The 21,395-nt window shown below is 36.8% G+C and overlaps 1 protein-coding gene across 4 annotated transcripts in view; it reads right to left on the reverse strand.

The window, feature by feature from the left end:
• iffo2b (intermediate filament family orphan 2b) overlaps positions 1–20,487 on the reverse strand; it is a 39,867-nt gene extending 19,380 nt beyond the window's left edge. For all 4 annotated transcript variants that reach the window (XM_073876333.1, XM_073876332.1, XM_073876330.1 and 1 more), the window contains exon 1: positions 19,561–20,487. In XM_073876333.1, coding sequence (XP_073732434.1) covers positions 19,561–20,021 — 461 coding nt within the window. In that variant the 5' untranslated portion in view covers positions 20,022–20,487. The remainder of the gene's footprint in view (positions 1–19,560) is intronic.
• Positions 20,488–21,395: the final 908 nt, after the last annotated feature.

A 21,395-nucleotide genomic window follows, 5' to 3' on the forward strand; every position in this document is an offset into this window, starting at 1 on the left:
TAGTTATACGAGCAAGTTTGGTGGTACAAAATAAAACGTATTGCTTTTCTAAGCGGATTTAAAAGAGGAACTATATTTTATGGCGTAATAGCACTTTTGCGAGTACTTTGACTCGCCTGAAAAGTCCGCTCCCCTTCTCCCTCTCATAATGGGAGAGGGAGGGTGTTACCGCACCGAGTCGAAGTACTCCCAAAAGTGCTATTACGCCATAAAATATAGTTCCTCTTTTAAATCCACTTAGAAAAGCGCTACGTTTTATTTTGTATCACCAAACTTGCTCGTATAACTACTCGTCTTAAATAAGAAAAACATTGATGTTTGTTTGGTCACTTCTAACTTTATCTCTAAATGGTACCATTGAATGAATGGGGCTAAGCTAAATGCTATCGAAGCGTCGCAGCGCGCTCCAGCGCTTACGTGCACGCACACAGATGATAGAGGGATGTATCAACAATTCTTAGTTAAGGTAATAACATATTTTAATATTGAAAATGAGTAGACTATTCCTTTAATCCTTTTTGGGAATCTTTTTGGGGGTTCTGTTTGGTAGAAATTCTTTATCTAATTTAATTCAAACATTTTGAGAGTTTGTTTTCCCATTTATACAGAAGCACGCCACATACATCCGTTCTGAAAAAAGCGTGTAACTTGTTCCCCGACAGTTTTTGTCAGTGACTTAAAGTAGAGCAGTGGTTCTCAAACTTTTTCGGTGTGTGGCCCGCCTTGTGTACGGTGCATTGCTTTGTGGCCCCCCAATGAAAATGTATGACATAAAACATTCTAAAACTTAAATTTAAATTAAACAAAACATGAAGAGTTTGGTTCCAAAAATGGCAATAAACGCCATTTTTAAAAAAATTAGTTACCACCAAAATCAGCATTGTAAGTTCTTAATTTTACTTAAAATCTGATATCCACCGTGTTATTCTTTCGTCTTCTCTCCCTTTTTTATCAAAACACGATAAACGCCACTCCTCTTTCTCTGCAGAATGCAATAAATCCGCCTAACCAATCACAGCGCACCATTCCATGCATTGTAAACAATAATGGCGGCGCTTTGAATACACAGCATCCTAGTTTTCCTCATCTACTTTATACTTCGTGATCAACAAAGAAACAAAAACAAAATAATACTTTGATGGCATTGATAAACCTGTGGTGGTTTTCTGTGGCGGGGAAAAAATGTAAGCCATCAAAATCTAACAATTTACGCGAAAGGCACTCGAGAGATGGAAAAATGCCGGCTGTTGGTTGGTCTCCCGACAGCATCAAGCTTCTGTCATGCTAACACATTGACCCCAGGGGATCTTATGAAAAACTTTCCATAATTTTAATCGAATTCAACAAAAATCGAGCAGGACCAAAACATTTTACAGCTGATCGCTGTCAAAAAAGTTCAGCGACGACGTCCCAAGAATGACAGCAGCAATGACAGTGTTCTTAATATGACAAAGTGTTTTGATTAATGCCGTTTATTTTTTTAATCAGTGTATACCACTAAGCAAATAAATATATAACATGGCAAAGATGAATGCACATTTATATATTTATTCAATAGATTTATAGCATTTTGTTTGTATAATAAATCTTTGAAAATCAAATTATGGATTTGAATTATTAATGTTATTATAACCTAAAGATGCTATGTGAAAGTTTGTAACAGAAAATAGTGGTTTTCATCGTGCCACTTTCTTGGTATAGAAAACAAATTTTTACCCAAATTAGTCAAAATGGATTTATTGCATTTTGGAACCAAACTCTTCACATATTACATTATACAATGTAGTGCTGTTAGTTTGAAGTCTTTTTTCAGAGGTTTCATTACACAGAAATTATGAAAAATTTATTTATTTTATAAAATGTCATAATGTCGTGGCCCCCTGGCCCCAGTTTGAGAACCACTGAAGTAGAGGTTTCTGCTCATTTATTCAGATCTCTGTTGATCAGTCTGAAGTAAAATACCACAGAACATGCAAAAAAACAGAAGACACAGAAATGCATGACATCAGCGGTTTATGTAGCAGTGCCAGCATACATGATTAAACTGAAATCTATAATAGAGCAAACATCCTTCTGTATGTGGAGAGACCAACATCAAACTGATATATAACACACAACACACACACACACACACACACGTGCTGTGATTTATCTCTGATACTCTTGCCGTTGCTCGATCATTTAGTCCTCTGTGTCAGGCCCCGACATCTTCACCATGTGAGTTTATGAGCAAATATTTCACACTGAACACATTGTCCTCAAAAACGAAGTCTGTTTTCTGCTGCTATATGTACCATGCCTTCTATATATTTGTTTGTTGCTTTTTTCTACAGTTTTTTGTCTTACAGTATGTCTGAACTGTTTGTTATAACATAATTTTTTGTAAAGCTGCTTTGCAACAATGCAAAATGATAAAAAGCGCTATAGAAATACATTTAAATTGATTGTACAAAACAGCAAACTCATTCAATACTTTTCATTCAATACAACAGTTAGTTTTATACTGTGCACGTTATGCCAGTTTTCTGTGTGCATTGAAAATCTTGATAGATTTTTGCTATCATGTGGTTTCTTTGGGTTGTTTAGGGGCACAAATTGAAAAATTCAGCCACGAGTCTCTATAGAAATGCTATTGGTCTGTTTGTCAATTTAAGGCTATTGGATTTGTTCACCTCTTTTGGAAAGGTAACAACAGCTCAACAAGCCGTCATTCATGCGTATAGCTCTGAACTTTAATACTGTAGGATTAGTGGTTTCTAGTAAGAGCAACAGTATTAGTGATGCCTGTCTTTGCATGCAGAGTTAATTACATAAGAACTGTTGTTAAAAACATACTGTAAATATTAATGTATTGAACCACACGAGCAGGTAAAGACAGAAACCAGAAGCCACAAGAATGTGTTGCCTGTAATAAAGTCATTCACGTTGGAATCATTTGAGAAATAATAATTGTGCAATTATATGAAATGGAAAATCAGTACATAATACTTAAATCACTTACATAATTATGCCGAATACAAAAGAAATGCAATTTAAGACATGTACTTAAAGTGCAATATAAAAACCACCACTTTAATCCTAGCCTGGGACAATGTAATGGATTAATACGTCAAAACATCCAGAAGCCACAACTGATTTATACCAAAACATCATCTTACCCAAACAACAAATAACCAGTAAACAATTTTGTTCTTTACTGTATTTTGACACATCCTACACTGTCAGAAAAAAGGTCCTAATATGTATATACAATTTAAGGTACTGATTTGTAGCTATATGAACATCTGACATACTAATATTAAACTCTTTAGGTGCAAAGGTATACGTTTAAAAAGGGTACCACCCCAGTAACAGCTAGGGACGATTTTATGACCATTTGCAACAGTGCACAGAAAGTACCAAAATTTGGGTGATATATATATATATATAAGATTACAAACTGGTCGCAGAAAAGAGACACTTTCTCTCTAAAGAGTATTATACTTAATAAAGACTTGATATAATTTATTGCTATATGTAGTAAAAAAAAAAAGTTCTTATGTTCACACAACAATGTTATCAAAAAGACTAAAAACGCTGTATTATGTGTGCCAAGCCAGTAGATGGCGATGTTACTTTGTAAAGAAACACTACATGTGCACATACTTATTCTTCTAAAGAGCGAAATACAAACAATCAAGATAAGAAAGCAATTTTGTTTGGACAAATGATGAGGTAGATTTATAATCACAAGTGATGAATTTTGCAAACTTTATTGGAGAAACGTATATAATAAATTCAGCATCTTGAGCAGCACAAACACAGTCCTGTAAGCCACCATTGATATTATGGTTGTAAAGTACTAGGGATCGACCGATATGGATTTTTCAGTGCCGATGCCGATACCGATTTTTGTTTCATCAGCCTTAGCCGATGACCGATACAGGCTCCCGATTTTCTTGAGCCGATATTTGGAGCCGATACTGGTTTTGCTCACTCAATTTACATCATAAAAAATATGTAAAAAATGGCATGTTGTTAAAAAGAGATGTTATTAGTTTGCACAGTTCTTACATTTATTGTAGTCTAGGACTGGTCTAATCCCTGTCCAGGAAACCGCCCCATAGAGATGAAAAAAAACCCACTTTGTTCAGCTATGATCAGCTGTTAAGCAATGTTGTCGTGAAAAGGTTGGTTGTTTTTAGTCACATGACCTGCAATCGCTTGCGGGTTCCAGCACTCTGTCTGTAAATTATGCCGGAAAAATCGGCAAACACAGCAGCCATGTATCGGCCGATGCCGATACACATAAAACTCGCAAAAGATTTGCATTTATGTCGTTTACTCAGAATTAGGGTTGCAAAGAGGCGGAAAGATTACGGGAAACTTTCCATTGGAACTTAAAGGAACAGTATGTAAGAAATGTATATCAATTAATCATAAAATGGCCCTATGTCACTAGACATTAAGAAATCATTTTCATTTCAAATACTTATAACACTGACAACAGTTGTATGGCCAGGATATTGTCATTTAAAAAGTGGAGTTGCAGCCCTCAACTGATGTTTATGTTGTCATTTTTGTATATTGGCCACTAGCTGTGTGATTGCAGTACCAGTTTTGGCCACAATCCTACATACTGTTCCTTTAATCTTGGGAATTTTGGAAAATTCCAAATTGGAAACTTAACGGGAATTTTTGGGGATTTACAGGAATTTAGGGAAATTATTTGGAAAATTATGGAAAGTAAATATAATATATAATTTACAAACATAAATAAATACTTTGTTTGGTCATAAGCCGACATGCATGCAAGGTAATACATTTTTTTAAAATGACGTCTTGACTGATTTAATTATAAGTAGAACTTTAATGGATTTTTTATTGAGAAACAAAAAAGCATAATGCATTTTCTGTGAATATATGCAAAGATGGACATTCTAACATTATTTTTAGGGCTTTGCAAAAATATCAGTACAGCTAACTATCGTGATTTTTTTCTACGATGTATCGATATTTCAATCTCTTGTATTGGTATCAAAAAACCATTAAATTCCTTTGTGTGCATTTAACGACCTCCTCCACCACTGCTTGTGAAAAAAATTTTTGGCTTAATTTTTTTTTTACATTTTTGATTAAAAAAAAAGGAAAAGCACAGCAATGTATCACAGCATGCACTGCATTGTATCATATTGCGATACATTGTACCACGATATGGATCATATCGTGAGGCCCTTGCCAATACCCAGCCCTAATTATTCTGTGTGCAGGATTCAAGAAATGATCCATGCATGTTATGGAAGAACGCACGTACATGCAAGGGGTGTGGCCTCAATGGCCCTTCAGTAAGCAGGGTGCTGTGTGCATGTGAGGAATATGCAATTCAACTGAAATCGCATTTAATCTTGTTGTTTTAAACAGCATTACGCTGCAAGATTTTTTAAACCACATTTAAATTCCCTGTTACAGGCAACTCTGAATATTAATAGTTTATTCCCATATATTCCCGCTAATTCCCATTCAAAGTTTCCAGCCTTGAAAATTCCCTGAATTTTGCAATTCTACTATAATGCCGTAGTTTTCAAAAAACGTGCACTTTAAAACGTTGTGTTTCTAGAACTCAAAAACGCTGTTGAAGTAAAAACAAACATAAAGTTTCCCTTTTTGGTTGAAATCAAAGTAATCATTATGTAATCTGCTCCTATTGTTTATTTTAACTTTAAGGAGCACATGCATCCACACAAAAAGCCACAAAACCCCCAACTGTCATTTCATTTGTGTAGCATGAATCAGGAGTGAATGAATGACTCATCTGATTCCCGTGAGGCCACTCGTCTTCCCTGAGAAACAGACCACACGTCACAGATAGCCTACAGCACTGCAAATAGACTGAGAAAAAATAGCCCAGACCTCAATATGATCTCTGAGCAGATCGCTAGCAATTGACTAGAGGACATCTGACAGATAAACTGTGATATCATTCATTCAGAGAATCCATTTCTAACTTCAACTCATATTTGCAGTGTGATAAATGTGGAAGCAATATCAACAATTTCATTTTTTGATTGGACTCTCAATATCTAAGACATTTTTTATAAATGCACAATAATCTTTTACAATGTCTTATATCCTATAATGTTTACTGTCTCACATATATGTTTGAAAATATATACAGTACTATATTATTTACTAAAAGTGCAGCGTGGCCTTGCATTCCATTCTAAATACAACCATTGATCTGTCTTATGGTAAAAGCAGAATGACCTTGGATCAGATCTTTCCTGTGGCTATATGACTTTTGTGACTTTTAAAGGGGCCATGGCATGAAAATCTGACTTTTTCCATGTTTAAGTGCTGTGATTGGGTCCCCAGTGATTCTATCAACCTAGAAAATGTGAAAAAGATCAACCCAGTAACTTAGTTTTGGTAAACCATTCTCTACAAGCACATGAAATTTAAATTTGGCTCTCCTTATGATGTCATAAGGAGCTCTCATTATAATAATACCGCCCCTTAATCTGCACTTTCCAACCACAGCACAGCCATTTAGTGCAGAGAAAAGCACAATTGAGTATTAAAGCTCACGTAACACACGCTGTTTCTGCATTTCTGATGTTAATCTGGAGTACCTATAGAGTAGTGACGACATCCTTTATATGTAAGGAATAATTGACGCCGGGCCATTGAATTATAAGAAAATAATGCACACCAAGGTTGTAATGCGGCACGACGCGAAGCGGAGTGCCGTTAAACCGCAAGTGTGCATTATTTTCAAATAATTCAAAGGACCGGAGTCAATTATTCCGCTTATACCACGGTTACCACAAACATTGCTCTGGTGCCTATTTTTAAGACATTTGAAAAGATAGGTGTGCGGTTTACAGAAAAATAATCAACACCCATAGAACATTTCTGAGCCAATCAGAATGCAGCATTCAACAGACCCGTGGTATAACTCCGAAGAGTCTTTAGTTTAATCAGATTTATAAAAGAAAGATTAGCTTTACCGACTCTTTCCGATAACGTATGAAAAAACGAAGAAGGAGGAGTTACTATCGCGGGTGGAGCGAGTACGAGTCATGCAACACTATACAACACTTATAACTTATGATTCACTACATGTTCGTGTCATTTATATAATATGCACGCGCCTATTTCCAACATTACTTACCGCATGCAACTCGTGACCCGGTTGGGAAAATCCAGCGCATCAAACACACACGCAAAACTCCGCTGCTACCCCTGATAATAAACTATATCCATTGTTTCCATAAGGCTAGCTTTCTTCTCCTTACATCCAAAAACACACTTCATCTTTCGTGCCATTGTTGAGTTTTGAAATTAAACAAAGCTGAGTGGCGTGATAAGATGTTTGCAAGTGCTAGCGTTTCCCGCTAATTGACGGGTAGGCGGGGTTTTCCGGGGGAAGTGCCCATATAAAGAAGTGATACATGTCGGCACAGAAATACTCTGTAACATGTCCAACCGCTTTTTTGACACTTTGGCTACGTTTAGCATGAGGAAACAACTCTATAACTGTGTTAATAAGTCAGAATGCTTGAAATACCATTGAACCCCCCCCTTTAATTGCAACAAACCACCATCACTGTGATCACTGTTTGAATTTCATCAGCTCATTTGCATTTTAATGGACACACCCAGAACGGCACATTTTTGCACACACCTACAAGGTGCCAATTTTAACATGCTATAATAAATTATTTATGTGGTATTTTGAGCTAAAACTTCACATATGTGCTGTGGGGACACCAAAGATTTATTTGACATCTTAAAAAAGTCTTGTGCCATCGCCCCTTTAAGCAAAGCACAAAATGAGACACTTATCCCAAGAAAACTTTAACAAATCCAGAGAGATGAGAGACAATACAAGCAAATGCAATCCCACAATCTCAACATGGTTACGTTTTGGAGACTCGTGTCGTGTGTGTATTTTTAGAGATGAATGACACAGCTGTGGGAAAAGAGGGAAACAGGTGTGGAAAACTAACATACAGACAGTCATATAATATCAGAGCAACTGGGACAGTATGATTTAAGTCAGTGATTCTTACTGGTCTGTTCTGGTGTTTCTAATAGCACAGATGAAACTATATGACACAGTCAAATAATAAAATGCATTGTAAAAAATATTATCAAGATTTGTTATGTTTGCAATATTGCAATTGCATTATACTGTATTAACCTTTACAATATATTATTTGTTTCCAACTCCGTTACTTGGTATAAGTAACATATGCCAACATAGGTTGTGTCCTCCTTATGCATTTACAATGCAGAACATGAAAACTGGTAATTTTACACAATTCTGCTACTGTGTTAGGTCTCCACTTGATACCCAGCGTAGTATCTGAGTCCTGAAACACAACCGGCTTAAATAGAGACCTGCTGATTTAATCTATATCCGGGCTGTGATGCTCCAGGGAAACCGCCGGATGATGGTGTGTCACAGATTATCCAACGGTCCGTCCGGCCCACTAAGGCAAGCGGATCAACGTTCAACAAGCCCATGATCTCACCTTTTATCTGCCTGACAGAGAAATTCCTCTCATTACTCCTCATCTTATCTGCCATGCGGCCTTTAACCATCACATATGAGCTCATGCACACCCATAGACCGTAAAAAATATGGACGTAGTGTCCGTGACGTCACCCATTGGTTTGTGAAGATCGCTTTTGAAGCTTTAAGTAGGCGTTGCCTGCCGTCGCCATCTTGGCCGCGCGTCCCCGCGAATTACTCGCGGAAAACCGAAAATGGGTAAAGAGGCGGGACATGGGTGAAGCTGAGGTGAAACCACGCCCGCCTAGTGCAAGTCTAGTGACAGCAGTGGCTGTTCAACCGACACTCAAGCGGCCACGCCCTTAATTATGCAGAAGTTTAAGGCTTAATATAATCTAAACCGATGAGTTACAAAAAAATTCACCCCCCTCACAGTTGTCATGAAGGGCAAAATTAGCTATATAGGCCAAAAACACTTTTTGTACCAGGTTGTAAACATATTATTTTCTACTGTAATGTTGGCCATTTTTAACATGGGAGTCTATGGGAATTGACTCCCTTTTGGAGCCAGCCTCAAGCGACCAGTCGATGAATTGCAGTTTAAGTCACTTCCGTGTTGGCTTCATTAGAGAGATCGGAAGGTTGCCCCTCGTGCACACCCCACGAGTCTATGCCCTCACCCTAACACACCCTTCTACATAAACAAGGTGTGGCACGATGTAGCCGCAAAATACTTTGCATGTCAAGTCTGAAACTTTCTTGCTAAAGAACACTTAATCATTTTAATAACTTATTACCGCGGCCAAGACCGTTTAAATACAAGTAGATCCTGTGTGTTTACTTGCATTGCTTGAGGAGATATTATTCATAACGAAATCATTCCTGAACATAAGCGGATAACATTAAAGAGCTTTTGCTGTGTTTTTATGTGGAAAACAAGGCTTGTTAAGACTTATTCATCATGTTATGTAAAATGTTAATGTGTGAACTTTAACTATTCCTTCTCTTCCCTCTCCAGCTTTGACTGTAGTGAATCAATGATTCTGATTCACTGATTTGTTTACTGATTCATTCGAGTCAGTGTGCAGAACCTGGAGCCAGTTGTTCAAAAGTTGATCAATATGATCTAGATTTGGAAATGTCCTGTTTTGCTATTCAGGATCAGGTAAACAATGTCACTTTTGTCCAAGTTTTTCAAAGCAAAATTGTATTGGATCACCCTGATCCAGATAGGCCTAAACTTTTTTATTTTTTAGTGACATAGCCCCTAAATTATTCATAATCTGTAATGTTATCGTACATTATGAAAATTTAAATTGATTCATATCTGATGGTATTTTATGTTTTTTTTCATTGGGAGATTTTAACACATATATTAAGGCATCATTTCTAAAAGATTTAAAGGGATAGTTCACCCAAAAATGAAAATAATGCAATTAATGACTCATGTCGTTCCAAACTTAAAGCATTAAAAATATATTTTGGTCAAAAAACCCCCCCAAAAATTAAGAATTTATTCAGCATTGTCTTCTCTTCTGCGTCTGTTGTGAAGCGTATGTGCGAGACTAAAGTCACGTGACTGCAGTGACGCGGATGACGTATGGCGCGGCTGACGTGTTATCTGGTGCCCCCCAGCTGTTTTTTGGGGGGTTTTGTTCGACCGGGCTTCGTTTACAGTCTGAGGGAGACACACGCTGTAAGTTTGAAAAAAAAACTTCGCAAACATGTCTGAGGATAACACGTCATCTGCGTCACTGCAGTCACATGACTCGCGCATGCGCTTCACAACAGACGCGGAAGAGAAGACAAAATGCTGAATAGTAGTCGTAATTTTTGTTATTTTTTTTACCAAATTGTATTTTCAATGCTTCAACACATTCTAACTGACCCACTGATGTCACATGGACTACTTTGATGATGTTTTTATTACCTTTCTGGACATGGACAGTATACCTTACGTAGATTTTCAATGAAGGGTCAACAAGCTCTTGGACTAAATATAAAACATCTTAAACTGTGTAAACTGGTCTTACAAGTTTGGAACGAAATGAGGGTGAGTCATTAATGACATTATTTTCATTTTTGGGTGAACTATCCCTTTAAGATCTTTTTAAGATCTGCTTTAATTAAAACATTTCTCCATAAAGCTAAAGCAATGTGCTTTGGTAAAAACAGGCAATATTGTGTGCAGTTGCATTTCAGAAGGTTGAAGATCGAGATATCAATTAATTTCTTCAAAGATAATAACTAAAGGTAACTAAACTCAATTTATTTCTGTGTGGCTTGTGGCTGAATCGACAGTTTTATAAGTAGGATTACTGAAAAAGCACAAACAAAGAGCAACAGGGATTGATCCTTTTGTTGACCTGCAGTTTCTCCGGTTCTGTGCCAAAATGCTCAAAGAGTAACAGTGCTAATACCAAATTCACTTTACTGGAGAATACGAAAGAGTGGGAACGTAGAGGTCGATAATGCATTACAGCGCACATATAAATCTTTAAATCACCCAGAATTCAACAAAGGCAAGATGGGGTATGGAGCTGTACCTTTACAAGTTGCTTTGTACATGGCACCCACATCTAATGAAGATCTTGCAAAAAAGCAAATATCTGCTCCCTCAGGAGGTTAAATGTGCATCATGGAAATGATTTATCCCAGTAATTGTGGGTGTTGTCTCTATGTACACACAGTTTTTCCTAAAGATTACACTTTTTCAGACACAGGTGTGAACCGTGATGATATAACGTATAAGGTGTGGTTGGGTGGACTCTATGACTTAACTCTTATATGACATTATATATATGTGCTTTTTTACGCAGTAGGATCATTTATTTTCATCACATCATGGTAAGACACATTTTGCATTAGACAGTTTTATAGCTTTCTGCCTGGTGCCGGATTTTTACTACAAACGCCACACCCGTCATAATGACTATTTTATCGTCTTGACTTGTTAGGGGTACGCCTGCTCCAATTTCCATGTGCCATCACTTTCATTCTTAACAATAAAAAACAGCCCTGTTCACCGATGCAACACAAATTTATCAATGCGGTACAAACAGTACTGTTTAAGTTTTCCTTGTCTGACCCATATCTATAGTAGGAGGTTATATCACGCGGCATAGGTGTGGTAATGTCCTTTTAGATGAATCAACTGAAATACTTCCACAGGAAAAAACAAAACCCTTAGGCGGTCCTTAAATCCCAAAAGGTCATGGATAAGACATGTCCTGTGTTGTCTTAATACCCTGAGTGCACGTGTACCAGCTTGGCAGAGAATCAGTACGGCCAACCCAATACATCACCCAAACCACCATTTTATCCTCACCTACATATCCAAGCACTTATTAAAAGACTATACAATGCTGTCTCTCAATGGGTGATGATCTTTTAATCTGCTTGACCAACCCTGAAGCATAACATAAATATAATGGTGAAAGAAACAGAGTTTATATTTAAGATGTCAAAATGAAAATGGCAAAATATTGGTCATCGGAGCAGTACTCTTTAAAAAAACTTTTAGGTATAGATGTGTATACATTGATACCGATATGTACCTGTGATGTACTAATATGCTGGTGATTCTCACAAAACCATTGAAACACCACGGCACTAATGATTTTAGCTTTAAAATGTGTAATATATTAACATTAAAAAGCATCAGAATTAACACAATACTGTGTTCTACCTTGCACATTGTGTGATTTCAACATAAGAATTTATAATTGTAAATTTTATCTCATTTTCTGCTGAAATTCTCATTACCGCAATGTGTCCGGCTGTGTTTGAACATGCGTTATGTTGTAATTTAATCAAATTAACACAAAAATATTGAGAAAAAAAATAAATGGATGTTTTGCTAGACTACTTTAGATGACAGAAAAAATATTTACTGAATATTCATGTATAATAATAATGAAGAAAAATTAGGAAAATGATGTGTCCATGCCTGATGTTCTCATCCTCCGCAACACTTTTTGAGAACAGTTTAAGCACACATACAGAATTTTAATAAAGTTTGATTTTGAGTGACCAAGCACATGGACCAGTTACTTCAAGATGGCTACCAGTAAGATCATTTTTTTACAGTTAATTTGAAATATTGTCTTGTCAGAATGCTTACACGACATTTTGATTATCATTACCGCAACAGATGCTTATTAAATGTTCATTTAATTAATAGAAGCATAATACTTTGATTTTAAATGCATGTGCAGAATCTCCAAAATATGTTCTTTCAGGTTTGTCATGTCATTTTGAAAATATGTCAGTGTTGATGTTTTCTGACTGTTGCGGCAATGAGATTTTTTAGGACTCATTTTTTAAATTATGTTACAAAAAGTGTTAAATGATAAGTAAAAGTTTTTAAATTAATGTTCCCATTTACTCCAGACTTTGTTTTTCTATGTTTGGTGGGAAAAAAGTAAATTTAAGCAATTTTTACATTTTCAAGCTTGACATTTTTAAAACCAAGTTTTCGTGAGAATCACCCATGCACTCTTTGGTACCAATATGTTCCTATTATAAACTCTTTATATACAAATGTATACTGTATTGATATGGTACCGTCCCAGTGACAGCTTTTTAAAAAAAAAAAACATAACCATGATTGTTATATCGAATGTCAGGATCGTTTTCAAAATATTGTCCAATTTTTGGTCCAAATAAAAAAATCATACAAGATATGTGGCAGTTGTTTCATTTAGATAGCATCCTTCTTATCTCTAAACTTAAAAAGTGACAGGAAGTACTAACATAGGGGCGCGCTACAATATTTTTTTCTAAGGTTTGCGTATGGTAGTGTTCTCAACCACATCTTTCCTAAAATTATATTCCTAGGAAATATCAAGTATCACGATATGTATTATAGCGCAACATTATTGGCGATACCCAGCTCTTGTAATTCTGTAATGCTTCATGCATTGGTACGTGTCTCATGAGGAACGGCTAACTGCATTCAGCTAATGATTGCTTAAATTTTTAAAACACAGAGGCGGTAACAAAGTCACCTCAAATTCAACCTCGGGGTTCTTGCATTGATCCACGGCACTGAAGCTAAATTCAGCTGTGATTCAATTATTAATGAAGGAGAAATATCCTGCTGGTTGAACAGTGTGGATGGATGTGGTCTCTCTAAGTCTAAGATGGTCTGAGTATGGTTTTGTTATTTTTGTGTAAGATGATTGTGAAGTTATTGGGGATCTCTATCATTTAGACTCATAACAAAAAATTATACATAAATCTTATCTAAAAAATGTGACCCTAGGCCACAAAAACAGTTATAAACAGTTGAATTGGTAACACTAGCCAAAAATACATTGTGTGGGTCAAAATTATAGATTTTTTTATGCCAGAAATCATTAGGATGTTAAGTTAAGATCATGTTCCATGAAGATATTTTGTACATTTCCTACCAGCAATATATCAAATATGTATTTATCATTAGCAATATGTGTTGCTAAGGACTTCATTTGGACAAATTTAATGGCGATTTTCTCAATATTTTGATTTTTTTGCACCTTTAGATTCCAGATTTTCAAAGAGTTGTATCTCGGCCATATATAGTCCTATCCTAACAAACATGTATGCATCTCAATTTAAAATAAATTGATGTTGGATGCATCCCTTTGTGACCCAAAGTTTGGTTGACAGCCCAGCATTTTTTTGAGTGTATATTAGGGCTGTCACAATTATTAAATAATCATCTCATTGCGATTGTTTGACCTCATCGATGATTTCAGATCACCGCAATGATTACACATCTCCCTAAAAAACACAAGGGGGAGCTGCAGGAATTGATTTTTTTGCAGCCACTACATGTGGTCCAGTATACTAATATTACCTTCGTTAACATTTAATGCCTATTCTGGTATAGTTTATTTTGATTGCATTTTTATTTTCAGTTTTTTAAGACACTTTATTTTGTTGTGTTTTTTTTTTTGTTTTTGAAAGATATATTCATTAAATAATTACTTTTACGTGCACTGCAAAAAATGATTTTCAAGAAAATTGTTTTTAGTATTTTTGTCTTGTTTTCAGCAAAAATATCTAAAACTTCTTAAATTAAGATGCTTTTTCTTGATGAGCAAAACGACATAAGAAAATAATTCTAGTTTTTAGACCAAAAATATCAAATTTAAGTGATTTTGTGCATAAAACAAGCAAAAAAATCTGCCAATGGGCTAAGCTAATTTTTCTTGAATTTTTCTTTAATTTAGTGTTTAAGAAAAAAATGTCAAGATTTTTTGCTTACCCCATTGGCAGATTTTTTTGCTTGTTTTATGCACAAAATAACTTAAATTTGATATTTTTGTTATAAAAACTCTTGGGTTGTTTTGCTCATCAAGAAAAAGCATCTTAATTTAGGAATTTTTTATATTTTTACTGAAAACAAGTCCTGAAAATCATTTTTTGCAGTGTGTATAAATATTTACTGAAAGCCCGGTAAACCTTGCAAAAGATTTCATTTAAATAATCACAACAATGTGTGAAAAACATTTATGAACAAAAAAAAAGAATTAATTGTCATAACCATCACAATGTATTAGACAATTAACCGCCAATGTCATAATCGTGACAGCTCTAGTGTATATCTATGGATGTCGTACTATTATATGATACTTGTTAAAGAAAGACAAATGGATGAATATTATGTCTTATTTGTATGTCTGCAATATAGACACATCCATGGATTTATGTTTGGACACTGGTTGCACAAGGAAAGATCAGAATCTACTTCCTACCGTACATGTGCTCATTTGACTTTAGTAAACACACACACACACACACCCACACACACACACACACAAACACACACACGCACACACACTGCTGTAGAGAGGGGAAAAACCCCATCAATCTTAGCTCTCTCTGTAAACAGACACTGCAGGGTTGTTGGCTGCTCAGACCGGAAGAAAAGCAGCTATACTGTAGATACTGTGTGCACTAATACAGATCTCCATCCAGCCCAAAGATTGCTTTATTTGTGCATTAATAATAAACAGAAATTTTGTTTTTAATAATGGAGCAGAACAGAAATATCTCTGATGTCTGGAAAATCAATGTTCATCTCAAACTCAGCAAATATTGCACATGGATTTTTTTACACACTATTTTGTCAATGCAAAGTCGCTTACATCTTACTAGTCTATCACAAACCTTTTTTTCTCAAATAAGTATTTCACATTATCATAAAAATACAACATTTATTCAGGAATAAACAATGTAACATGTACATACATGCTTTCAAATGATGAAAACAGAGGTATATACATTTTGCAAGAATCACAAGTATTTTGGGTTCACACCAGATGCGTTCGAGGCGTCAATTTCGCGTCTACCATGCGTAGGTGGATGCTTGAACATTTTGAGTGTACTCGCTTTATTATTTGTAGACGATCCCTGATTTTGTATTTAGAGAGAATGTAATCCAGCTGACTTGCATGAGTAGTTAATGACCCGTATATGTGCATTAGTTTCATCACTTCATTGCCTGTGAATTGGGCGTGTGTACTATGTTAAAGGACTCTTATGGGTATTACAGAGCTATTAGCAGTAATGTCATGCATATGTAATTTGAGCTCATTTAGTACAATTATATTTCACGTCTTGGAATTTTTGCCATCAGCTGATAATCATGAGTCTGTACTTTACCAGATCCAGACCTTTAGAGAACTGCTTGCTTATACAGATGACATTAACACGATGCTCCTGTAAGCGATTGATTGCTAAAACGTCCTGCATGTTTTTGTGCATGTTGCTATGGAGTTGCTAGGCTGCTTTGGATTATTTCTTGGCAATAGATCCCAAGTCTGATGTTTGATATTCTGCTCAATGCAAAGGTCAGTGAGTCTAATCATCACCTAATCCTCTTCAGTTCTCAACACACATTATCACACAATTTAAAAAATACACCTAGCAAACACCGCTAATGTTAGACATGGTCATCAAATGATTAAATGCTTGTTTGATTGCAAAAATGCACCTGAAAACTATAACATTAAACAAAAAGCTCTTCATTTCCGAACTTGACCATAAAGATCTCTTTTATATTCCTAGAGTTCTCAAATATCTCTCTAAGATAAAATAGAGATTAAAGGTGCATTGTGTAACTTTTAAGATTATCTCTTGACAGAAATGCAATATAATATCCAAAACTATATTATCAGTGGTGTTACATACGAACTGTATTGTTTTTATTACCTTAGAATGAGCCATTTTTATCGACATACACCACGGGCCCCTTTACATGGAAATCGCCATTTTGTGCTGCCATGTTTCTAAAGTAGCCCTAAACGAACAAACTGCTCTATAGATTGTTTTTGTCACTATGTTGTCTCAGACGATGAAATGTTTGTCCTGTGGTTGCTACTGTAGCTTCTCAATGCATTTTGAGAGCGAGGGGTGAACTGTAGACTGAGCCGTTGGTTGCAATTCACAATCTCACCACCAGATGCTGCTCAAAATCTACACACTGGACCTTTAAATATAGAGAGCACATGGAAACGTTTGCTTAAGTCTCATGTACCTTTGATGTTTCCTATAAAAAAATACAAAAAAATCCCACAAATGTCTTCATTACTATACATTCACACAGGGCGTAAGCGTTAACACTTTTCATTTACTTTTAATCGGTAACGTCATGCATTGCCGAACTGAATTGTAGATCTGTCAACATGGCACCAAGTTGAAAATTTATCCACTTTTCAAGCGAGCGTCAGCCAATCAGATCGCCTTATACAAATAACCTAGTGTGAGCCAGCCAACAGAGGCAGAGCGCAGCGCGTCATAACCTGAAAACCACGCACACCGGGGGGGAAAACAATCCATCCGTTTCCATTTACTTTGTATTGTGAGAGGCTGCCTCTTTGTCATTCCTGGCTTGTTAGCTGTACACCTTGTCACACAGCAGCTTTTAGGCATTATTCTGTTTTTAAGTTTTATCTGTAAATAAGTTTTTATAAGCTGTCGACCCCAAAAAACGAGCATTTAAAGACAAAAAAGTGGAAACTTTTCATAGTAGTCATATTAGTAGAACTGCGCCCACTAGGGGGAAACGTAGTCGGCTATCCACTTTTTTCTCCTTAAGGGCTGGGTTTTATGGCTCGACAACTTAAACATTTTTATTTCTGGGGGTTTTGGCTTGTTAGCTGTACATCTTGTCACACAGCAGCGTTTAGGCATTATTCTGTTTTTGTTATAAGCCAGAAATGACAAGGAGGCGGCCTCTCGCAATACAAAGTCAATGGAGAAGGTTGGATTGTTTTCCCGCCCGGTGGGCGTGGCTTTCAAATTTGCATAACTACGCTCTGTCTCTATTACGTTTATGGAAGACCAGAGCATGTGTTGCGGCCACTGTGATTGGCTGTTGGCCAGGCTTCAGACAAGCATTCCGTCAAGCGTTAACGCTTCCGACCCGTGTGAATTTACCGTTACCGAGTATTTAGTAAAGATCTCAACAATGTCACAAACTGAGCTCGGATTTGCCAGACATGCAATAAAAGGTCAATTTATAGGTATGCACCAATGTATCGGCTTATAGTCGGTATCGGCAGATAAGAGCAATTTTTTTCACTATCGGACATCAACCGATTGTTTAAAAACAGCCGATGATCATGGCAGATTATTTTCTGCCAATTAAAAGGATTGAAAAATGCATCAGAACTCATACTGTGTGATTATTGTGAATTGAGTGACAATGACAACAGAAGGACAGTTTGTACGCTCTTCACTTTTAGGATTTCATGACATAAGCAAGCAATTTTAGGAGAAACATCTGAGACTAAGTTAATACTTAAATGAAACACAATCGAGAACGCCATCAAATTTTCAAAGCAAGAGCAACATCTGAGCAATAATAACAAAATTCTCTGAGTGTCCTTGGTCCACCTTAAGGTCCTGTGACAGGCGGAGACAATGTGAGACCCAACAGTTTTAAATGAGTCACACTCAATGACCATTATGTGACGCGTATAAGAAACAAATGGGTGAAATACCAGAACACGTGCTGATTTCCTCTGAGTCTGAAGGGTTATGCAGCAATATTTACTCATGAGTCAGCAGCATGTCTGAGCAAAAACACTCAGTTTGAACAGAAACACACATTCACAGAGCTCCTTTGAGGCTTTGGTTGAAGTCACCGAGTCATAAATTAATGAAGCCCATTCAACTTTCTCATTCACAAGCCTGTGAAGAAGTTAGTGTCTTAGTCATATGTCAACTCCATCAAAGCAAAAACTACATTAAAATGACATGCTGGACCTTATATACGGCCTCCAGTGGCCCACAAAGAAGTGAATGGTTCATGTGCTCAATAGAGACAATCATCCTTTAGATCACGTTTAATTCATCACTTACTTTAAATGAATCGAAAGTGTCTCATCTTACAAGACTCAAAAGAAGCAGTGCAGCCCACTTTTTACAGACGCTTGAATAGACAGGAAGGTTTTTCTCTCTAAGCAAACTTTGATCCCATTTTGCGGTCTACTTCTCTTATTCTCTCTGCCTTTATCAGACTGAATCTAACCATGTTGCTTTTCAACCCAAAATCAAAAGAAGAGATTAAAAGAGGCTTTGATTCTTAATACAATAATATAAACAATTATCTTTTCAATATTTTGATTTATTGATGCAATATGCTGTGATGTCTCTACTAATTTTTATGTCTTTAGTACTGTCATTTGCCAAATGATGCCTTATGACATCATCAAAAGTACTTTATATCAACTTTTGTAAAACTGCTGCACATGCAAGCTCACCAACATTCTTGCAGGCGAATAAACACAAACAAAAACTCATTTATTTAGCCTGGATGGACTCTGTCCAGGGAGCAAAACTGGGCCCTTCAATATTTGCTGTTTTCTTGCCAAGATATTCTGCTGCAATGAATCAGTCTTCCCCAGAAATGTGACCGGCAGACTGGTTATAGGCCTACAGTATACAGACTTATATAAAACCAGTACTGGTAGCTAAAATGCACTTGATTTAACATGAACCAAAGCATTAAGTGATGCTTTTGCAATATTAAAACAGCAGTGAACTCGACTAAAAGTCTCTGCTTTACTCATTTTAGCCTGTACTCCTCTCTCTCTCGTTTGACTTTGGCCAGAACATTATACAGGGCTCTCAGCTCTGGGGTGATGGTATCGATCTGGACCCCAACCCCATCTGGGTGAGTCCATGTGACCCCGGGACCCTGCACGGTCCGTACGCGCTCTCCATGTTTCCAAACATGCCTGTAACTCCAGATGGTGCCTGGCAGTCTGGATTCCAGGGAGTCGGTCTGGACACCCACCTCGCGGACCAAGAAGCTCTGATACCTCTGACTCGTGGCTTCCTTCAGCTGACTCTCCAGAAGTTTGTTCCGTCTCTCCAGCTCGTGGACTTTAGCGAGGAAGCAGCGGAACCTCAGGTTGAGGGTCTTGAGGACGTGGATGTTGGAGCCCAGGTCGTTGCGCAGCGCTCTGGGTACCGCTTCCGATGGCGCAGAGCCCCAAAAATCATCTCCAAACAACATCGAGCTCATCGTTTCATAGAAAAGAAACAATATATATAAAATCTTCAAAAAACTCAATCGATTTAAATCCTTTCCAAACTTGATGTGTCCATGCGGTCTTCTCAAATTGCGCAAAAGCCCCCAAGTAGCCTATCATTGAACAAAAATATGCGATGGCGACATTATCTGTCTATCCTCTCGGGGGATAGCATCGTTTTTGGAAATAAAGTGCACTGAAGGAGCATCAGCATGTCAGCTCATCTTCTGGATGTTCATCTGGAGATCTGCAGCTCATCTCAATGATAATAACGCAGCACGTGTTGAGGTTGCTAAACTCTCCGGTCACGCAGGTTTTATTCTCATATCTGTTGTCTTTGGGTCGGATCAGGCCCGTGATCGCGGGACTGTTTTATATCCACACCACCGGCGCGACGGGATCGTGTTTCATGGTCCTAAAGAGGGAGACACAGATACCGCATCAAACTCTCCGCCCCATCAGCGCAGCGCGCGCGCACCGCCCCGGGACACGGAGGCGCGCATTCGCGCAGACAAGAGGGAGCTTTCCCACCGCTCTAAACAGACCCGCTATAAATAAACTTGCAATGTCGCTATTATAAAGATTATTTTATATGATTTAAATTAGGATTATATAAAATAAAAATCAATAAAATACGCAACAAATTGATAAAGGTTGCATTCTTTAACATTTATGGCATTAGTCGAAAATTTTTACAGCATTCATTTTTCTTTGTTAATGTAAATACAAGTTCATGTAAGTTCAGTGTTTGCAGTTAAATAACAGTTTTTTATATTGTTACCAGAAGTTAACGCAAAAGTTTAAATCTAAAATATTTAAAATTATCTTACTCATTACTCATTGCAAAAGTCAGAGTTGGATGCTACTGTATATAACAATGATCTACATACAGAATATGTGGCTCTTTATTAAATGATAAAGAATGCAAGATGGTCAACTCAGGGCATTCATAAATAAACTCTGGATTTCAAGGGAGTTTGTATGAAGTATAAACTACACAGAATTTAAGTGTTTAGTGAAGACTAGTACACTTAAACCTGTCCAGGCTTGACAACCATTCAGATGGTCTGCCCAATGACAAAACTCCTTGATTTGTCATACAAGGATCCCAGGGATTATTTTGGATATTGTATAATTTTTTCAATTGTTTTGTTCAGACATCTAAAGTTTTGCTAAGTCTGTGCATAGGAATGTAGAGTAATCTGTTACAAATCCTTTTCATTCAGGCTAAAGAGATCCATATTGTCTCATAATCTCTATAATTTATCATCATTTAGGGCAGCCCCACCAACTAATAATATTAGTTGTCTGGGTAAAAGGTTTTATGTTGAAACTGGATTTAATTCTGGTTATTTCATCTGAATTAT

This window comes from Misgurnus anguillicaudatus, chromosome 14 (genome assembly GCF_027580225.2).
Source record: "Misgurnus anguillicaudatus chromosome 14, ASM2758022v2, whole genome shotgun sequence".
Taxonomy (NCBI): Eukaryota; Metazoa; Chordata; class Actinopteri; order Cypriniformes; family Cobitidae; genus Misgurnus; species Misgurnus anguillicaudatus.